Raw genomic sequence first — 17,885 nt, 5'->3', positions numbered from 1 at the left:
CTGAACAGAAATTAGTATAATGCTCTAAATCAGTAGGCTAATTCCGCTCCCCACGGTCTATAGGGTTTGGAGGTATTTTGTGAATATTGGTGATGTGGCGGATGGGGGTACGGTGCTGGGTAGTGAGGGGCAGTCGGGGCAGGATGGGGGCCAGGGGGAGCTGGATGCGGACCAGGGGGCGCCAGCGGGCCGGGGGGTGCGGGCGCGGGGTAGTGCGGGTAGCTGGGCGGCGCTGACAGCGGCGCTGCGACGGAGGACGGCGCTGAGACGGACGGCGCGCTGTCCTGCCGCAGCTCGCTGTACCCGGCGCTGTGCTGCACCGGCGGGTACTGCGGGTAGCCCCAATTCGCCGATTTAGCGGCAAGTTCCCGCTGGGCAGCAAAGCATTGTAAGTGACTCATAAGCCGCAGCCTCAGAGGGTCTTGGATGTCGAGCCCCTCGCAGCTGACGAGGTACCGCGCGACCTCGGCGGCGCATTCTCGGAAGCCGATGCTGTGGTAGTCCATCGCGTACCTTTGCGGGTCGTACGCTAGTGTGTCTAGACCTGGAAAGAAGAGAGAAACGTTTAGCATATCGGTATTTTCGATATCTGGATGTTGAAGTGTTCGTTACATTATAAATTCATACAATTATAAATTCAACTTCTTTTAAATTATGACCGCTACTATATGTTTAGTATAAAGTTTACCATGTTAAAGGGTTTCTAATAAGAATATCAACGCAATATTTAGCATCTCTTTGACCATAAACACTGTCGTAAAATATTTGACTCAACCGCGTAATTATGCGTACGCAGATGTCGATTTATAGTTGACACTCACAAAGGAATCTTTTGAGTCAAGGAAACAAAACGTTTCTTCCCATTGAGAGTCACCCCTTTACGCAACAAGTAGACAGAGATAGCGTGTTTATCAATGAGGAGGGAAAGGGAGGGGTGATGTAACGGGAACCCTGTCTTTCCGGACTTCTTCCGGAGACGGGAATAATGAATCCGCTTGCAATATTTTGGTGTTAGGGTTCCGTATACATAGAGCTACTTGTTGCGTGCTTATTGGTATGTAACCACTGTTAAAATTATATTAAGGACCAAAGTCCTTAATATGTATTGCACGCCTCATAAGCGAAGCGTTGAGGTGGGTACTACTGTCACTTCGCGCAAAACATCTGATTTTTCAAACTTAAAATGTCTTTATGTATCATACATTGCACTTGTAAGATAATACATACACACACATATTAAGAAAAAACACTATTTTTAACATTCATGATATTTTTGATGTCATTTTTGTTATTTAAACTAGTTAAAAAACAGTTTAAAAACGTTCTGTCTTGGACGTCCGTGTGTCTGTATGTGCGGAGGATTTTCTTGTTAACACGATAGCGACCGAAATACTTTACTAATCGAGTCTTTTTTTCTCTTACGCTTGAGTATGCTCAGGAATAGAACCCTTTCATTTTTCAGGGTCTGATTCGATGTGGTTTAATTGTTATTAAATAAACAAAAAAATATCGACTGTTCTCCATAATTTTAGTATATCTATATTATATATTCTTTATTTAATTTTTTTTATTTTTTTTATATTTATAGTGTACTCAAAATTCACCATTATAAACTAGATTCTTTATACTATAAGCCAAGGTTTAAAAAAATAAGTTGGTAGTTAGTCCCTTAAACCTGCGCAGTTTCACATCTAGGTGGGGCCACAAGAAAAATAGCTCAATTATTACGGTACCGCTTTCCTTACTTTTCCAACTGTTTTATTTTATTTCTTTTTTATATTTATAGTGTCCTCTTTATAAATAATCAATTTTATTGTAAAGGATGAGATTATGAGGCGTGCACTTTTGGATTTTCCAAACTATTTTTTTTTATAGTTTTAAATAATTTTATAAGTTAGTCAAACCTAACTTGAATATTTTTATTCATAGTTTTTATGCCTACCATTTATTGTGAATATACCTTAAAACGATATAAAAATAAAAAGAATTGTAAAGTAAAAAATATGACATATTACCCTTAAATTTAATTGTTAGTAATTTACGGAACCCAGTGGCATTATTATCATTTAAAAAGGGCTTTTTATAAAGGGTAAGAGGAAAGAATAAGTGCTTCATCCCCTTATTTTTGGTGTATTCATAAATACACCAATTCAAGATTATCCTTTTAACTGAATAAAGAGATATGACAGTAGACGGTTCTAATTTAAATGGAATTTAGGTTAAATTTTATTTATTTACTCTTTTATTTTTTTTTGACATCTACAATTATATTAACTATCAAACAATGAGTTAAAAAATAACAATAATCTTTTAAAATCTTATTCAACTATCACTCTGTAGATACTATACTGGGAATTTTTCATAATTATACGTATATATATTATGATTTTTTCTTGGAAAACTTCGAGTAACGTTTATCATGTAAACAAAAATAATTAATAATTACGCCGCGGACTATCCTTAAAAATTGGACGTAGCAACAGCTTGTCAATTATAGAATCAAATATAAAATGAATCATTAACAGAGATTACACAACAAAATCGATTCCATCCGTCCCTTTGGCGTTTTTATTCAGGTGAGTGTGGCGACTTCCGTCTGTCAGTCCGTCACAATGGAGCCATGATAGGGGTAAATATATTAAGATACGGAACATTCCAGTTTTTGTGCCAGCCGTACGTAGAGAGGAAGAGACGAAATTTTTTTTGTGAAAAAAATAGGTCAGATCTAAAAAAAATACGGTGATTGGATTAAACGTACCTACGTGGTATGAATTTCGATTTACGATTTACGTTTGTGCGATACCCAAATAAAAACTGTGTTTTTTTTACATACGATACCGTTTACCATTATCATTTTACTGGTTTTTTTATGCTAGACAAACAAGATACATCGACAGATATGCAAACTAAAATTCTAATACTACACAATGCGTCATTCGCTAAAATTTCCATAAAAGTGTGTGAAAATGTTCCCTTTACTTAATATTAGAGATTTGCATAATACGGGCTTATACCCGAAGCATACGTCAGGAGGGTTGTCCCTCCCGGCGCAGTGGCCAGTGAGACTCGGTCGGGGGTTCGATTCCCACGCCACCCCTGTTTGCTAACTGGTCTGCTTTATTGACTGATAACGCTTATTGATATTAGCTTATTCATTTTATTTGTATTTGATGTATATCGTTTGTTTGGTATAATAGAAATTTGTAAAAAATGCTTTCCTAATTTATTCATATAATAAAATCATAGAGAATATTACCGTGATATTTAAAAAAAACTAAATAAAGTTTAAATCTATAAATCTTTAGAGAAAATTCTGTGATCACTCACAAAAATTGGAAAATAAGGCTTACAAATTTATTCCGTGAAGCGTCTAAATTTAAAAGAACCATCAATAATGTTTCATAAAACATTCAATTTTTTTAAACAAATTTACTTGAAAAATTACAGCTTTTCCCCGCTAGAATTGAGTGCTAGTATTTCTGTTTCTGTTTGTTGATAAAATTCCAGACTCCAGTTACTTAAATCGATTCGATAGATTTATAGTAAGTTATACTTTCACACTTATTCAAACTTTCAGGTTTTTTAAATCGGTTTCAAAGGGTTGTTAGTATTTATTAGCATTTGAGATCTTGTTTGCTTAAACCAATCAAAGTCGTATCCAAAACTAATACCTGTGCTAAACTAAACTAATACCTATATCATATTTATATACTTAATCCTTTGCTACGTACTAGCGAGTCAGCCTATTAACCTATTAGATCAGTATCACTTCCTGTACAAATGTTTTTCTAGCGCCAGGTGTTAGTGTGTACCTGTGTACCTCAGGAACCGCGCAGTCAATGGGCAGTGCGGTTAAACGCTTTTTAATAGACTTGCAAAAGTTAATTATACATGGTCCTTTTTTCCCAACTGTTCAGTTTATAAATTTATGGTTTTTCGGACGTACAAACGATGTTTGGAGCTGTTAACAAAAAATGCTCTTCATTTTACGGTTTACCTTTTAAATAAGTACTTTTGTCACCAATAAATAACATGGACCCATATTTTATTCGTCGTCGGCTCGATTTTTTCTTTGGTTCTATATAATATGAATGTTTTTTATAAGTTAAGAAATTACCCACTGATATTACAAATATTCTCACGAATAAATTTAAAAATGATATGCTTTTGCGAGAAAAAACTCATTCGGTATTGAAAGCCAGCTTAAACTTGCATTATACATCTAGTTTATTTATTATTTATTTATTTATACTCTTTATTGTGCTGCCAAAATACATAAAATACAAACAAAACTTATTCTAAAAGAAAAACAGCACAGAAGGCGGCCTTATCACTCAAGAGTGATCTCTTCCAGGCAACCAACTGATGGAAGGATAAATAATTACTATAGTTTCGTACATATAAGAAAGTAAATAGCGCCCAATAAAATAGTATAGATACTCATTAACATTTAAATAATAAATAAGAAGGAAATCTTCAGAGCGTGAATCCGAAACCGCAGTGTAACCGCAAACAGGACTCAATTATTCAGGCCCTGTAATCTCACCTGCGGAAAGAATTACTTTTTACTAGTTCTGAACCATGACTTTGATCATGCAATCTCTGTAATGCCTGAGATTCTATTACTACGCGAAAATTGATTTAATAAATGATTTTTATTTTCTTCAGGGGATCAGATTTGTTAGAAATTTGGCTCATAGATAAATAAAAGCTAGAATATTATCTAACACTTAATTAGCCTGAAGTTCGAATGCTATATTTTTCCGTTAATATTTAAATTATGCCACTTTTGCCGATTGTTGTCCGTTAGATATTCTTATTACGCATCGTAACATTCTGATTCATCAACTGTATAAATTATCATTGTGGCTTAAAAGTAACGTATTAATTACTCCATTTAATACACTAACATAACTGCCAAAATCAGCGACCGCAACTCCTCGACCAATCGCAAAGATCCACAACAATTTACGATATTTGCGAACATTTCCGGCTACAAAGCATTCGGCACCGACTCACTTCCTGCTCCCGACACCTGTGCGCTTGTCCTGGGAACTAGACCAGCTGATAAGAGATAACCGTTGGTATGCTAATTACAGGTTGTTCGTTACGTACTGGTATGCCGTATGTTTATAGTTTACGATTATTAAAGGTGATCAATTTACACATCAAATTTTCTTAATCTTATTTTTGTCACGGTTTTAAAATATTTAACAATATTTATGTTTATGTATATGATTAGACAATATTAGAAATTTCTTGTTTTATAAGTTGATGTTGATTAAAAGTTCCGTATTTCAGAAGGTGATGACTGTTTTTTTTAATCCGAAAGTTTTTATTACAGAATAAAGTAATATTTCAACAAAGAACAGTATATTCCAAGCTAAAAATTGCGAATAAAAAGCTTCAAAAAGCGTTTTACCGCAAAATAACCGTAACCTTTGTTAATTGTGAGGAAACGGAAACGAAGAATTTTATCAAGTTTCCAATAATTGTCGGATGTATAACGGTTTCGTGTTTTATGGCAGACTGACAGACATAACTTACTGTGCTTTACAGGAGCTTTTGTGCAGATAACCTTTTGTACTAAGAGCTTAATTTAATGTAAAGTTTTTAGCATGTAAATTTAGCGATGTTTATTTTCGAAGTTTTATTATAAAGTATGTTCTGTCTTATAAATTTTTGTGTACATTGTGTGGTAATTTAATCACTTAAATAATGTTAAAGTAAATAGACAATTACCTTTAGCATGCAACATCTTCAAGTGGTCCACGGTCAGTTGCAGAATCTCCGCTTTTTCCAGTTTAGCAGATCCCTGCTTCTCGCAAGCTGCAGGCACCAGTCTCTTCAGTTCCGTGAGCGAGGTGTTGATCCTGTCTCGCCGCTTCTTCTCGATCACGCCACGCCTTCGCTTTCGCGTCATCAGCTGGCAGGAGTCGCCGCCTGGAGACCTGCCGATTAACGTCCTTATTATATAGGTATACTGTATTTACTTTTCAGAATAACAAAATTATTTGTCTATTTAAATATTTTTTATCATGTATTGACATAAAATAAAATGACTAATCATTATATTAATACTTTAGTCACGACGGTTCCACCTATGTTTTTATAAATATAAATGTTTACATATATATTTTTTTATAAATTATAGTTAATGTTAATACAGTTAATGTTATATCAAATAATTATTTTAGGAGTGCTTTCATGGCAAATGGATTATTTCATTTAATTATTCTACATGAATAATTTCAATTATTACTCTAAATAATACAGCGTAAGTTTAGATTTAATCCTAAATTGTATTAGATAGTTTGGAATGTCATTATTGCCTATTGGAAACTCGCGGCATAGAAAACTCAATTTACTGAATACGATCAAATAAAATAAAATTCTATTTGAACTGAGTGTAAGTATTTGCTACGTCTAGACTTTGGCCGAAACAATGCAGCTTTCAGTAAAGTTTAAAGCCTTTCAATAAAATTGAAAGCTACGTAATTTCACTGTTAAGTTATGTATTGTATGAATTCAAAAGTATTAACACAAATTGTGGTTAAATAGCTCTTCCATGAAAAGTCATATAATTATAATTAATGTTAAAAGAATTTTATCACATTTAATTAACTCCTAATAGTACTAATAAACGCACTATGTAGAGGCATCGCTACCGCTACGTGCGTAGCATTGGTACTACGAATGTAGAGCAGCTATGTTTCGACGCCTACGTTTAATTTGTTATTGTTTCAATTTCAACACAATATTATAGTATTTGATCATAAATTTTGATTTTTTATATTCATATAAACGAGTGTTAAGAAATAAATTAACAACGAAAGTCAAAGTGCTTTTACGTGTTTCTCACTAGAATTGAAGATGTTTTTATGTTGTCTACTCCCAAGACTCCAGGAGGCTTTCAAGGCTGTTCATATTTTAGATGCTGTTTTTGATATTTGAATATGCCAATATTTATTAGAGTTAAATGAAATTTTCATGTAACAAGAAAAGTTTCAGTGCTTTTACTAAAATGATGCCAGGCGTTCCCATCATTTATGTCTATCACATTCCGTCTAGGATCGAACATATAAAACAGACAGACTTTTTAAATTGAAAATGTTCTGTACTTACGTAGCATCCTTACTGCTGCCCTCCGAGAAGGCATCGTCTTCGCTCTCCGAGTGTGCCCGCTTGTTCCGCTGCGCGGGCGCGGGCGGGGCGGCGGCGGGCGCCGGCGGGCCCCAGCCGTAGTTCCACTGGCTCGTCTGGCTCTGCTGGTGAGGCTCCATGTGTCTGTGGTATTCCATGGTAGGCTCCAGGGTGAACGCAAAAACACTAAAGACTAAAGGTATCAAGTTCAACACTTAAAATCCAGGGTCACATGCACTTGACACAGTTAAGATTCACAACTTATTCTTATCGTTCTGTAAAGTTCACAATAATTGTCACTTGGTGCGGCGCTGCACGTGCGCACGCGTCGAGCGACGGGCCGGGAGTGTGCCGGCCGCCTGTAGCCTGCCGCGTGTGCTACCCGGCCCTTAGGGCGAAATCGCAACTACAAACAAGATTCACATTTTCAACCCTAACCCCAGGATCTAAAGCTGAACGCATCTGCATTATGCTTGTGCAGTTTTTTCAAAACCACAACCTTAAAAGTACATCTCTGTTACACAATTTACAACTTTATTCCTAGGAAAAATAAATCTAGCTTATACGCATGCAGCTTTTTGAAGGGCCATTATAATTTGATGTGTTAGATGCACCGAATACAAATATCGTTTCCGACTGTATTCCTACAGGAGTACGGTTGATTTTGGTTCAATAATAAGTTTTTTTGAATGTTTCAGCGAGCCGCGTGGCCGGCGCACGGTGGGAAACGGCGGCAATTAGGAAACGCAATTTCATTGGGCTAACAATTGTATTTAGGGGAAACTTATGAATTGAGAAGCGTGCGACTCTATGTAGGGATTAAGGAGGCATTGAATGACCTAGTTTTTATGTACTATATTGTTATGTAGTGAAGTGCCGTTAATTGTTTAAGAATCCAAAGAGTAAATGTTCAAAATGAGTTTGAAAATGTTACTGAAAATAAAAGAAATAAAAAATTGTAAAGTTTTTATTTGCTTATATCCTACGTTACTTAGGTGATTATTTTAAATCACATGGAATACACATAATGAATAATATTTTCTTCACATGATGAGGGACCGAATATACCTGATTCTTGTATTATATAGTAATTCATGTTATGTTAGGTACCTAAATAAGCTACTTCAAAACTAATTAGATTACTATTTTTCGCATTATATCTATAAACTAAATTCTTGTCATTTTTGCTTATTTATAAGACTGTAATTTTAATGAATCATTCGAGGATATATTTTTGTATTTGATGTTTCATAAAATAATACTTTACCTGAATGATAGCAGAAAGAAGAGTGAAAATTATGTAAATATACTAGCTTACCGCCCGCGGCTTCGCCCGCTTTCTCTAACGGCCGAGCCCAATAATCGATCCTAATCGAAAATCTGCTACTGGAGATTGAAATTCCTATCCATTTTTCAAAAAAGCGTCTCAATAATCAATCGATCTATGGAAATGTCAATCTTTTGCATCAATCCATCCTTGAGAGGACGGATTGACGTTTTCAGATAGGCCTCTCTATGAAAGTGACATTTTAGCTGTTTCAATAAACTATCTTTCATTTTTGACAGTTAATTTTTAGATCAAAATCAATCTTGGTTTGTAATCGTCCGAATTCGTTGGATTTTGTGTTTGATCTATAGCTTAAAATGTTTTCAAGTGATACCGATGACAGTGATCTTGAAATGCTTACTCAATTATCGGATTGGGATGATACTGTTAACGAACTAGAACCTGGTGACCATCCACGCCGCAGGCAATATCAACGAGTTAAATGTTTTGGTTACTCTCAACGACGCCGAGTTTACGTTTATGTTTAGGTTAAACAAAGTTGCAGTTGAATTTCTCCTGACTGAAATAATGCCATTCATCAGAGTTACCTCAAAACGGTTAGTACATTACTGAAACTTATTAATATTGTTTTTATAATTTTATACTGTGACTACTATCACTTATGTACTTATATATTTTCAGAAACAATGGTGTATCTCCTTTGCACCAACTGCTGCTAGCATTGCGGTTTTATGCATTGGGCACCATGCTAATATCAGTTGCTGATTTTGTTGGGGTTTCAAAATCATCTGCAAGTCGAATAGTAGCCGACATATCTGCAGCAATAGCTAGATTGTATGATAAATATATTTATTTACATGTAAGGAGTGCAGAAAAATTCTTTAATATAGCCCAGTTTCCTCGAGTAAGTGGTGCCATTGATGGTACTCATGTCCATATCCAATCTCCATGTATGTATGTTTTATTATTAATAGGCATTAAAATGAACATGTAGTTACTTGATTTTAGATTAAATAAGAGAATATTATCCAATACATGAATACTTGATTTATTTTAGGTTCAGAAATAGGTGAAGAGTTTCGTAACCGAAAGGGGATCTTCTCAATTAATGTTCAAGCTGTTTGTGATGGCGATCTCAAACTAATGAATGTTGTTGCCCGGTGGCCTGGATCAACACATGATGCCACTATTTTTAACAATTCAACATTAAGAGGTAAGGTACTACATCTGCATACTTTAATTTTAGTTTAATAAATTAGAATTTATAACTTATTTTGTTATTTCTATTACAGCTTCATGTGAGACTGGTGCTTTGGGTAATCAATGGTTACTTGGAGACAGTGCCTATCCAAATAGGCCTTATCTTTTAACACCATTGCTAAATACTGCAACTCCCCAAGAAATCAGGTACAATGAGGCACATATAAAAACCAGGAATACCATCGAAAGGTACCATAAATCTACAATTATTTTCCTTGATCTTTCTGCCATGTTTTTAAATATTTTTTTTATATTTATGCATTTGCAGAACCTTTGGAATATGGAAACGCCGATTCCCAGTAATTTCTTTGACAATGCGACTATCATTGCCTAACATACAAAAAGTTATAATCGCTACAGCAGTTTTACATAACATTTGTAGAACTTATAATATTGAAGAAGTGCCTCCTGAAGTCAATGTGCCGTGTGTTGCTGCTGAAGATCCAGATCAGCTCCCTAACATGGAGTTAAATGATGTTGAGAATAGAATAGAACTCATCAGACATTATTTTTAACCAATAAAACCTTTATAATCAGTAAAAACTTTATTTTTTATTCCTTATTTTCTTTTAATTTGCTTATTTCTAATTTTAGTTTTTCATTTTCTAATTTGATTTTCTCATATGTATAATCGAGAACCATTTTCTTTTTTTCATAATACTCCGCTATTGCGAGGTTTCTCCTTATGCGCCCCTCATCAGGTTTTGGCCTTTTCTTAAAACCTGTAATATTTATTTAATTAAAATGAAGTCTATCAATAATAAAGAAGTATTTATTTATTGAAACAGAATCATTCTTTGTACTTACAGTAATAATACCAAAGCATACATAGAATTTAGTAACAATATGTTAACAAAAATACAAACAAAACGGAGTTACATACTATGTGCATCCAAGTACCTGATACAGAGATCTAGGACAGTATTTGTACTACTAGCAAAAAGTATATAATATAATTAAAATTACCACTGGCTCGGGGAGTACCCAAAAAAAGCCTCTTAGGTAATGCAGCTGTTGGAGTGTTTACGACTAGAAATGGCACCTCCTGCCCATCACCATTGTCTAGTGGTAATTCTTTTTCTACTTCATTAATAATTGCACCATCACTGCAGTCACCATCACCATAATCTACCACTTGTTCTGAGTCGCCACCAAACTCCACTGTAAAGCCATCCACTGTACTGCCTAACAGTGAGGCGACTCTGTCCAGTATTTCATCTGGTGGTATGTAAGGTGGCGCTCCACCTCCAGTCTAGTAACAAAAATGAAAATTACTTTTAGAATTTATTTAATAATTACTATACAGAACAACTTTATAGCTCAATTTATGTTACCTTTATGCGATTCATCCGTATCTGAGTATTGCGTTTGCGTGAGTTTTTTTTCAAATTCTCCCACTTTAACCGGAGTTGTTGCGGTGTACGGCGACAAGTCCCAAAACTGGCGTTGAATGATGTCGTTATTCTAACCCATTCTTCCATTTTCAACTTATTGTTGGTGGCGTTAGTCGCTTTATTTGATAATATGGCACTTCCTTCGATCAAGGAAAGCAACGCCTTTGTTTCATCCTTACTGAGTGCTTTGGCTTTATTCTGGAATAAGGATTAAAAAAAAATAAACAGTTAAATATTGAATATTTGCGAAACCGTGTTATTTTTTGCTTCTAATTTGCAGTGTAGTACTTACATGTTCAGTATCCATATTTGTGTTTCTTTATGAAGAAACAAAGTACCCAATATGTCCCTCTGTCCGTAGTTTAACAACTAATAAATAACAACGAGTAATAAGTACCTACTAAAAATACTGAGAATACTCAAACTCAAACCAAAAGTTCGCAATGCAAAGGTTGTGAATATTAATTGTGATTTATTTACAAGAGGTTGACATGTTGACATTTGACAGATTACAGAAGTGCGTTTCGTTCCTTTAAAAATAACGTTTCAATTCGTAGAAAATTTGTTTTGTTATTTCTCTTTGCAGACGTTCACATGTATTTATATCAAAATAATTATGTTATCTATATTTTTTAATGTACTCGTACCTTTGAAATTTTAATAGACGTTTTTAATAACACTTAACGCTTTTAAATTAAACGAATACTGTTTTTGTAAGTATGAATGGAATGGAACGTATGTGAGGGAGTAGATTAACTGCTATCCGTGGTGTAACTAAAGATAGAGATCAAAGGTTTCGTTATGGGGACGAAGATCGAAGATCGATCCACAGATAGAAATTAATCTAAGATCGGGTCAATCTTAAGATATCAGATAGAATATTGGGCTCGGCCGTAAAACGATTTGAGATTTAAACTATCCTATCTCTCAAGTTGGATCGAACTGCACATGGTGTGCGAATTTTATTATAATCGGTTAAGTGGTTTAGGAGTCCATTGAGGACAAACATTGTGACACGAGATTTATATATATTAAAGATAAAGATGTGCATGATTATCTAACACCGCTTTGGCAATAAATAATTCAGTTGAGAGTAAAACTCTCTCACATTTATTGAATGTCTAAAATTTCGGATCCGAGCCGAACACGTGTTATGAAAAGTATTCTGAAAGTATTCTTCAATATCTGCAAGATAACTTTTGTTGGCGGTTTTTCTTATTTTTCATCAATGTTATGGTGACGGATTGTAATTTGTAATGGCAGTGTGATTATATTGAATTATCAAAGAAGGCGAATATCTGTCAAACTGAAGGACTTTAAACGAAATACAAAATATGCTATTCTCGCCAGAAACTTGTCTACTTATAATAATATATTCATTCATATGACACCACACATATTAGCATGAATCTACGAAGCCAGTTATTTGTATGCCAGTTTATTATTAAAGCACAAAAAATACACTGAAAGCTTTCCAAACCATCGTATAGTACAATATTTGTGGCCTATTTCACAGCTTCTAAGTAGTTATGTTATGTTTTACTTATCTGTTAGATAAAATGACAAATATTTTATAAAAAATGGAGTTTCATCAGCAAGTGTTAAATATGAAGTTAAAATAATTTCGCTCCAATAAACAATATCTACTTATTTTATCGGCAAACATGTATGCTATGTATTACAAAACTCCGTAGTATCCAACTGAGAATCACAGATCATCCGCTGATAGCGGCATCTCTCCAACAAGCTTTAAAACATGTCACCAGTACTTTATCTAATAAAAACTGCTGTGTTTGAAACATACAGAAAAAAATCTATCCGCATAAAGAAATAACCCGTTTTTTTGTAGGCGTGAGAGTTTCTGTGGGACTTTTGGACAGGTGCCTCGGAATCATTGTTGTAAAACTTTTTGGACGCAAAACTGTGCTCCTTTGTGCCCATTCAGCTAAATATTAACCTCGAGTGCTCTTCTATTGTTGTAAAATATTTTTTGATTGACTAAAATATGTTGATTTTTACTGGATCTTGAGGTTAGCTAGAGGCTATTTTGGGTAAATGTGGTAAATAAGCTGTTAGATAAACATAAATATGGGAAAATAAAGTTTTGGTATGTATTAGCTTATTCCCTGGAGGCTTGGTGGGCGTGTTTAGTTTACTTTTGAAATAAAGCAAATGTAGATATCATACTTAATATCAGCTTGTACTTTTTCAGATATTGGTCTATCAATCTTTCTAAAACAACAGCGTTTTCATAAGTAATTATAGTTATTTAATATTTTCTATTTGTTTGTAACTGTTACACTGATTTCATGCGATTTATATTCCATGGTAAAGAAAGTATAGGACAACATACTGCTTTTAGTATCTACAATATTAAATATAGCGAAACAAGAAAGAAAGAAGAAAGAAAGAAAGAAAATACATTTATTTTAATGTCTTGCCACACAGGAAAAAAATTGAGAATAGTAAGATACAATAAAGTTTGGATGCGAAGAAAACAGAAAATTATATTAAATACTAATTAAACCTAAACACATAGGGTCTGTGCAGCATCAAACATTAAAAAAGGAAACCACTCGGTGATATTCTGTGATGCAGAGGCATCGCAGCACCGGTTTTCAGTGGGCCCTCCTCGACAGTCAAAGGCACAGTGTAAATTTTTTACGTATATATATTTATATAGTTTGGAGAAAGCAAAAGGTATACATAAATAATTAATATATTTAAAAAAAGAAAACATATTACATAAATATACAATATACATAATTACATTATAATTTGTATGTTATAGAATTATAGTAACTTTACTACATATATATTGACTAGGTTGTAAGGAGATCAAACAATGCGAAACATTTAGTTACCATGCAACTAAAGCTGGCCTACCTGCCTTACGATTAGATAATTTTTATATTTATTTTTAAAATTAGTCACAGATTGAATGTTGCGATAAGGCGGAGGCAGGTTGTTCCAACATTTAGTTGCAACAAATAATTGCATTTCGTGATTTTTAGATCTAGGAAGCTTTTTTTATTAAAAAGTTATTGCTTAAAGATTTTTCTTTCTTTTAGATACTCATCTTTACTTCTCAAACATTTATAAGAATTCAAGAACATGAATTATTATCATGTGAAAAAATATCATCAAAACGGCGAAAATAATGCGATTACTAGGTTCTTTTACACCTTAAAGGATTGTAGCTAATTCTATTGTTTAGTTTTTCAGCAAATCTCAAGTGTTGCGCAAATCCTTTCAAAAGGAATATTGGAAATACAACTTGGTTTTTGCTCAAGTTCTAATCCGATTACCACAAGACGATACTTCTTTGTGTTACATTGTACCTATAAATAAGAAGCGATCACTGTGAGAATTCCGTTTTTATGTCACAAGCAGAGGCGGCTCGCCCTAAGGAGCGCTGGTGCAGTGAACTCCCATAAATAATTATAATAAAATCATACTCCTTAATTTCATTATTAATATTAATTATTACTATTTAAAATCAATCGTAATCGTAAAAAACTACTGGCAATACCAATGAATATATCCATCATTCCATCATTCCATACACCTGTAGGTTACTGTATTATAAAACGCGCGTAGCGGAGCGCTCACGATTGCGCTCCAATGAAAAAATATTTAGTACATTTTCTAATACGAAATCCAATAGGAGTGAAAGAGATAGTTTTGTCAGAGTCCTGCGCGTGAAACAGAAGATTTTCTATGAAAAAATAGCAAAATTCGGAGCGCCGCTCCCGCAAACGTTGCCGGTTCGTTTTTACCGCGCGCCCGTACACAAGACAGCGATTTCGCGCGACGTTGCCTATATAAACAAACACTCTAGTCAACTTGACTGCACGCGCGCGAATGTATATTCGGGAATTTTCTAATTAAAATCATAAGATACGTGTTGACTGTTGAAATAGCCTGTAGTTATCAGTATTACTTGTGAGTGTTAAAATGGACAATTATAATGTGGCGTTCATTAAAAAGTGTGTTAAAACGTTACAAATTCGGCTTGAATTGAAAGCTAAGGGACCGCCACGGCTTGAACTTGACCTTACGCAAAAATGTACGACAAAAACGAAAACATATACGCGTGTGTTTAAATCCGAACAATATGTGAAAACACCGTGGTTGTGTGGTTGTGATGAACATGAAAGCAACAAAATATTTTGTTTTCCGTGTCTTTTATTTGAAGCGGGCGCGGCTGGCGGAGGTGAGAGTGCTTGGACTGAAACGGGCGTTGACGACTTAGCTCATCTTTCAATCAAGATGAAAAAACATTCACAATCTCGGTAGGTACCATTTGTTGAATGAACTGCAATTGGCGTCTATCGAACGACAAGACATTCGTAAAGCATTAGATTCCGCGTACCGAAAGTCAATACGCGAGTTCAATGACCGTGTCGATGAAAACAGACATATTTTACGAAGATTAATAGATTGTGTCAAGTTATAGATATTATTGCACACCAAAAAGAAAGACGTATGCATTTCCTTTATAAGTAATTTTTTAATTAAATTGTACTGATTTACACCATGTATTTTCAGTGTTTTATTTCAAGTGAACACCCATAAAATTTTGTCACGAGCCGCCTCTGGTCACAAGGCGAATTTTTACCAGAATCTGGGCGTGCAAAAAAGGCATTTAAAATTGAAACGTGTTTTAGAATATATTTATAGCTAAAAATAAGTAATTTTTAATTTGAAATGGACCTTTGTTAAATTATAAAAGATTGTTGCCCCGGTAATGTCCAAGCGAAACAAGCGAACCTATAAGCATCCGCAAAGTTAGTTGTGTGCGTGCTTGCTGAAATTTATTGGGGATTATCGTTCTATTGTTTTTCGATTATTATTTTGGCATGATCCTATATTTTAATGCTAATAACTTTCTCTCTTATATAGAATAAAGAAGAATAATTCGATAACTTTAACCTTGTTGTTCGACTTATATCTACTTAATAATATTTTCTACATGTAAGTCGTTAGGCTGTTATAGAATACAAATAAGTATTTGTTAATAGGTAATTCGTGAAGATAATTTTTACTTTACATCTCCAGTTACGTATATAGCATTCAAGGAACTGCCTTTTTATTACTCAATCCGTAATTAGGTACGTAAAAAGTAAACAGTTAGTTCCCGTGGCCGCGCTCGCCGCTACCCCGTGTCCCACACTCAGTCAAGACCACTAATGCCGCGGAACAAACACTACTCACAATCAAAACCACTACTTGCATTATTCGTGTCGATTTACATCTATACCAACTTATTATTTACTATCAAAACGTTCCGTATTACAATGCAATAAGGTTCAATTCGGTTAATGTAGAAATCGATAAACATTTAGGGGAAATTCGGTTCCCATGTGAAAGAGGGTGTATGAGGGTGGTTTATGCCTATAATTTGATGTGATAATATTCTTGTGTTTATTGTGTGAAAAGGGGATTAAGAATTTTTAATGTGATTGAAATTGTTTGCGCTTTTTAATGTTAAACAGATCTATTATTATATTTATGTAATGTAGTATCATTACGTAGATTTATTAAATAAGTAAATTAATACTGTAACTATAAGTGTGTCTTATGTAGTTTAAGCAATCTTTAATTAATTAAATTTTCAAATCAATTGCTACCTACTTAATTTGACAATTTTTATGGATTAAAAAAAAGTATCTTTCTAAGTTACTTATAATTGAAACTTACTTTTTGTGCAATTTGTAATTATGAAAAGTATGATAACTTATACAAAATCATTCATAAGATTAAGTGTGTTGAAAAAAATCAATCAATAAGTCCCCTATATTATGAAGTCCCCTCGACGCGTGCGACCGGCGACTGTCGACTGCGATCACACGCGCCCGGCGACCGGTCGCGCTTTGTGCCTGCCCTTATAGCCTCACTTGACAGGTGATGTACGATCAATTGATAACTATTATTGCTCAATGATATTACATCAAGGCCTTAATGTAGCAGTCTAGACGATAGCCTAAAAATTGAACGATATATCTATTAATTTATTACTTACGCGTTTCTTTGTAGTGTTGAATACGTTAGTTAATTACATATGTACGTCCTACAGTCTACACTATTCGCTTCTATTAACCTATTTTTAACGATAAAATTATTTGATGTAAATTAGAAAAAATTGTTGGCATTCTTCTAAAATATTTTTTTATTCAAAACATCATGCTTGGAGCAAGGGTCATCCTTGACAGTTGACTGGTGTCTACGTTACTCTGTGAACCATCAGCCATGATATTTTAATCATAATAATATGTGCAGTCGATTCACACAACAAAACAATTTTAAAGAAATTATTGAAACATTATAAATATGATACCATAATTTTGTACGAATATTTTGGATTTTAAATTATAAATAAGAACATTTATTTATATCCTTATTGCTATAAATTTTATTGGAATATTTATCAACGATAAAGGGTTTGTTAAACTGTTGACCGAACGATCCTCGCTGGGTTTAAGGTCGCCACAGTATATACCTAGTCAATATAGCTTTATATATCCCTGGGGAAAAAACTATCTCGGCTCTGCCAATCTCATGCGAATATATACGTGATACTCAGATTGAGTTACATGCCATCGCCCTCTTACCTAACGAGACTCATTAAATGTTAACCCTTTGAAGACTAAACTGATGTCATTATAACTTTCGTAAGATAATTAATATTCAAAGCTAATCAGGTTTGCCTCGGAGAAATATTAGAAGTTTTAGTCTGACGTCAAAATTGTAATATAGGTATTAGAAATTTTAAATTAATGATAAGGTTGATATTACGT

The 17,885-nt window shown here is 34.1% G+C and overlaps 2 protein-coding genes and 1 pseudogene across 2 annotated transcripts; 1 reads left to right on the top strand and 2 right to left on the bottom strand.

Moving 5' to 3' along the window:
- Positions 1–29: 29 nt before the first annotated feature.
- On the bottom strand, positions 30–7,301 carry LOC123706108 (hairy/enhancer-of-split related with YRPW motif protein-like). The gene is made up of 3 exons (XM_045655267.1): positions 7,126–7,301; positions 5,743–5,951; positions 30–544 (listed from the first exon to the last, which is right to left on the bottom strand). The coding sequence occupies exons 1-3, from the start codon at positions 7,299–7,301 to the stop codon at positions 30–32; spliced, it is 900 nt and encodes a 299-aa protein (XP_045511223.1).
- A 1,361-nt stretch (positions 7,302–8,662) lies between these two features.
- On the top strand, positions 8,663–10,228 carry LOC123694338 (annotated as a pseudogene).
- Positions 10,229–10,772: 544 nt separating this feature from the next.
- Positions 10,773–11,204, bottom strand: LOC123706101 (the record flags this gene model as incomplete). Its single annotated transcript, XM_045655254.1, has 2 exons — positions 11,026–11,204; positions 10,773–10,943 (listed from the first exon to the last, which is right to left on the bottom strand). Coding segments are annotated over exons 1-2 (318 nt in total), but the record flags the coding sequence as incomplete, so codon positions are not given.
- Between the last annotated feature and the right edge of the window lie 6,681 nt (positions 11,205–17,885).

This window comes from Colias croceus, chromosome 1 (genome assembly GCF_905220415.1).
Source record: "Colias croceus chromosome 1, ilColCroc2.1".
Classification (NCBI taxonomy): Eukaryota; Metazoa; Arthropoda; class Insecta; order Lepidoptera; family Pieridae; genus Colias; species Colias croceus.
The sequence above is the reverse complement of the archived record's forward strand: the minus strand, read 5'-3'. Positions and strand labels throughout refer to the sequence as shown.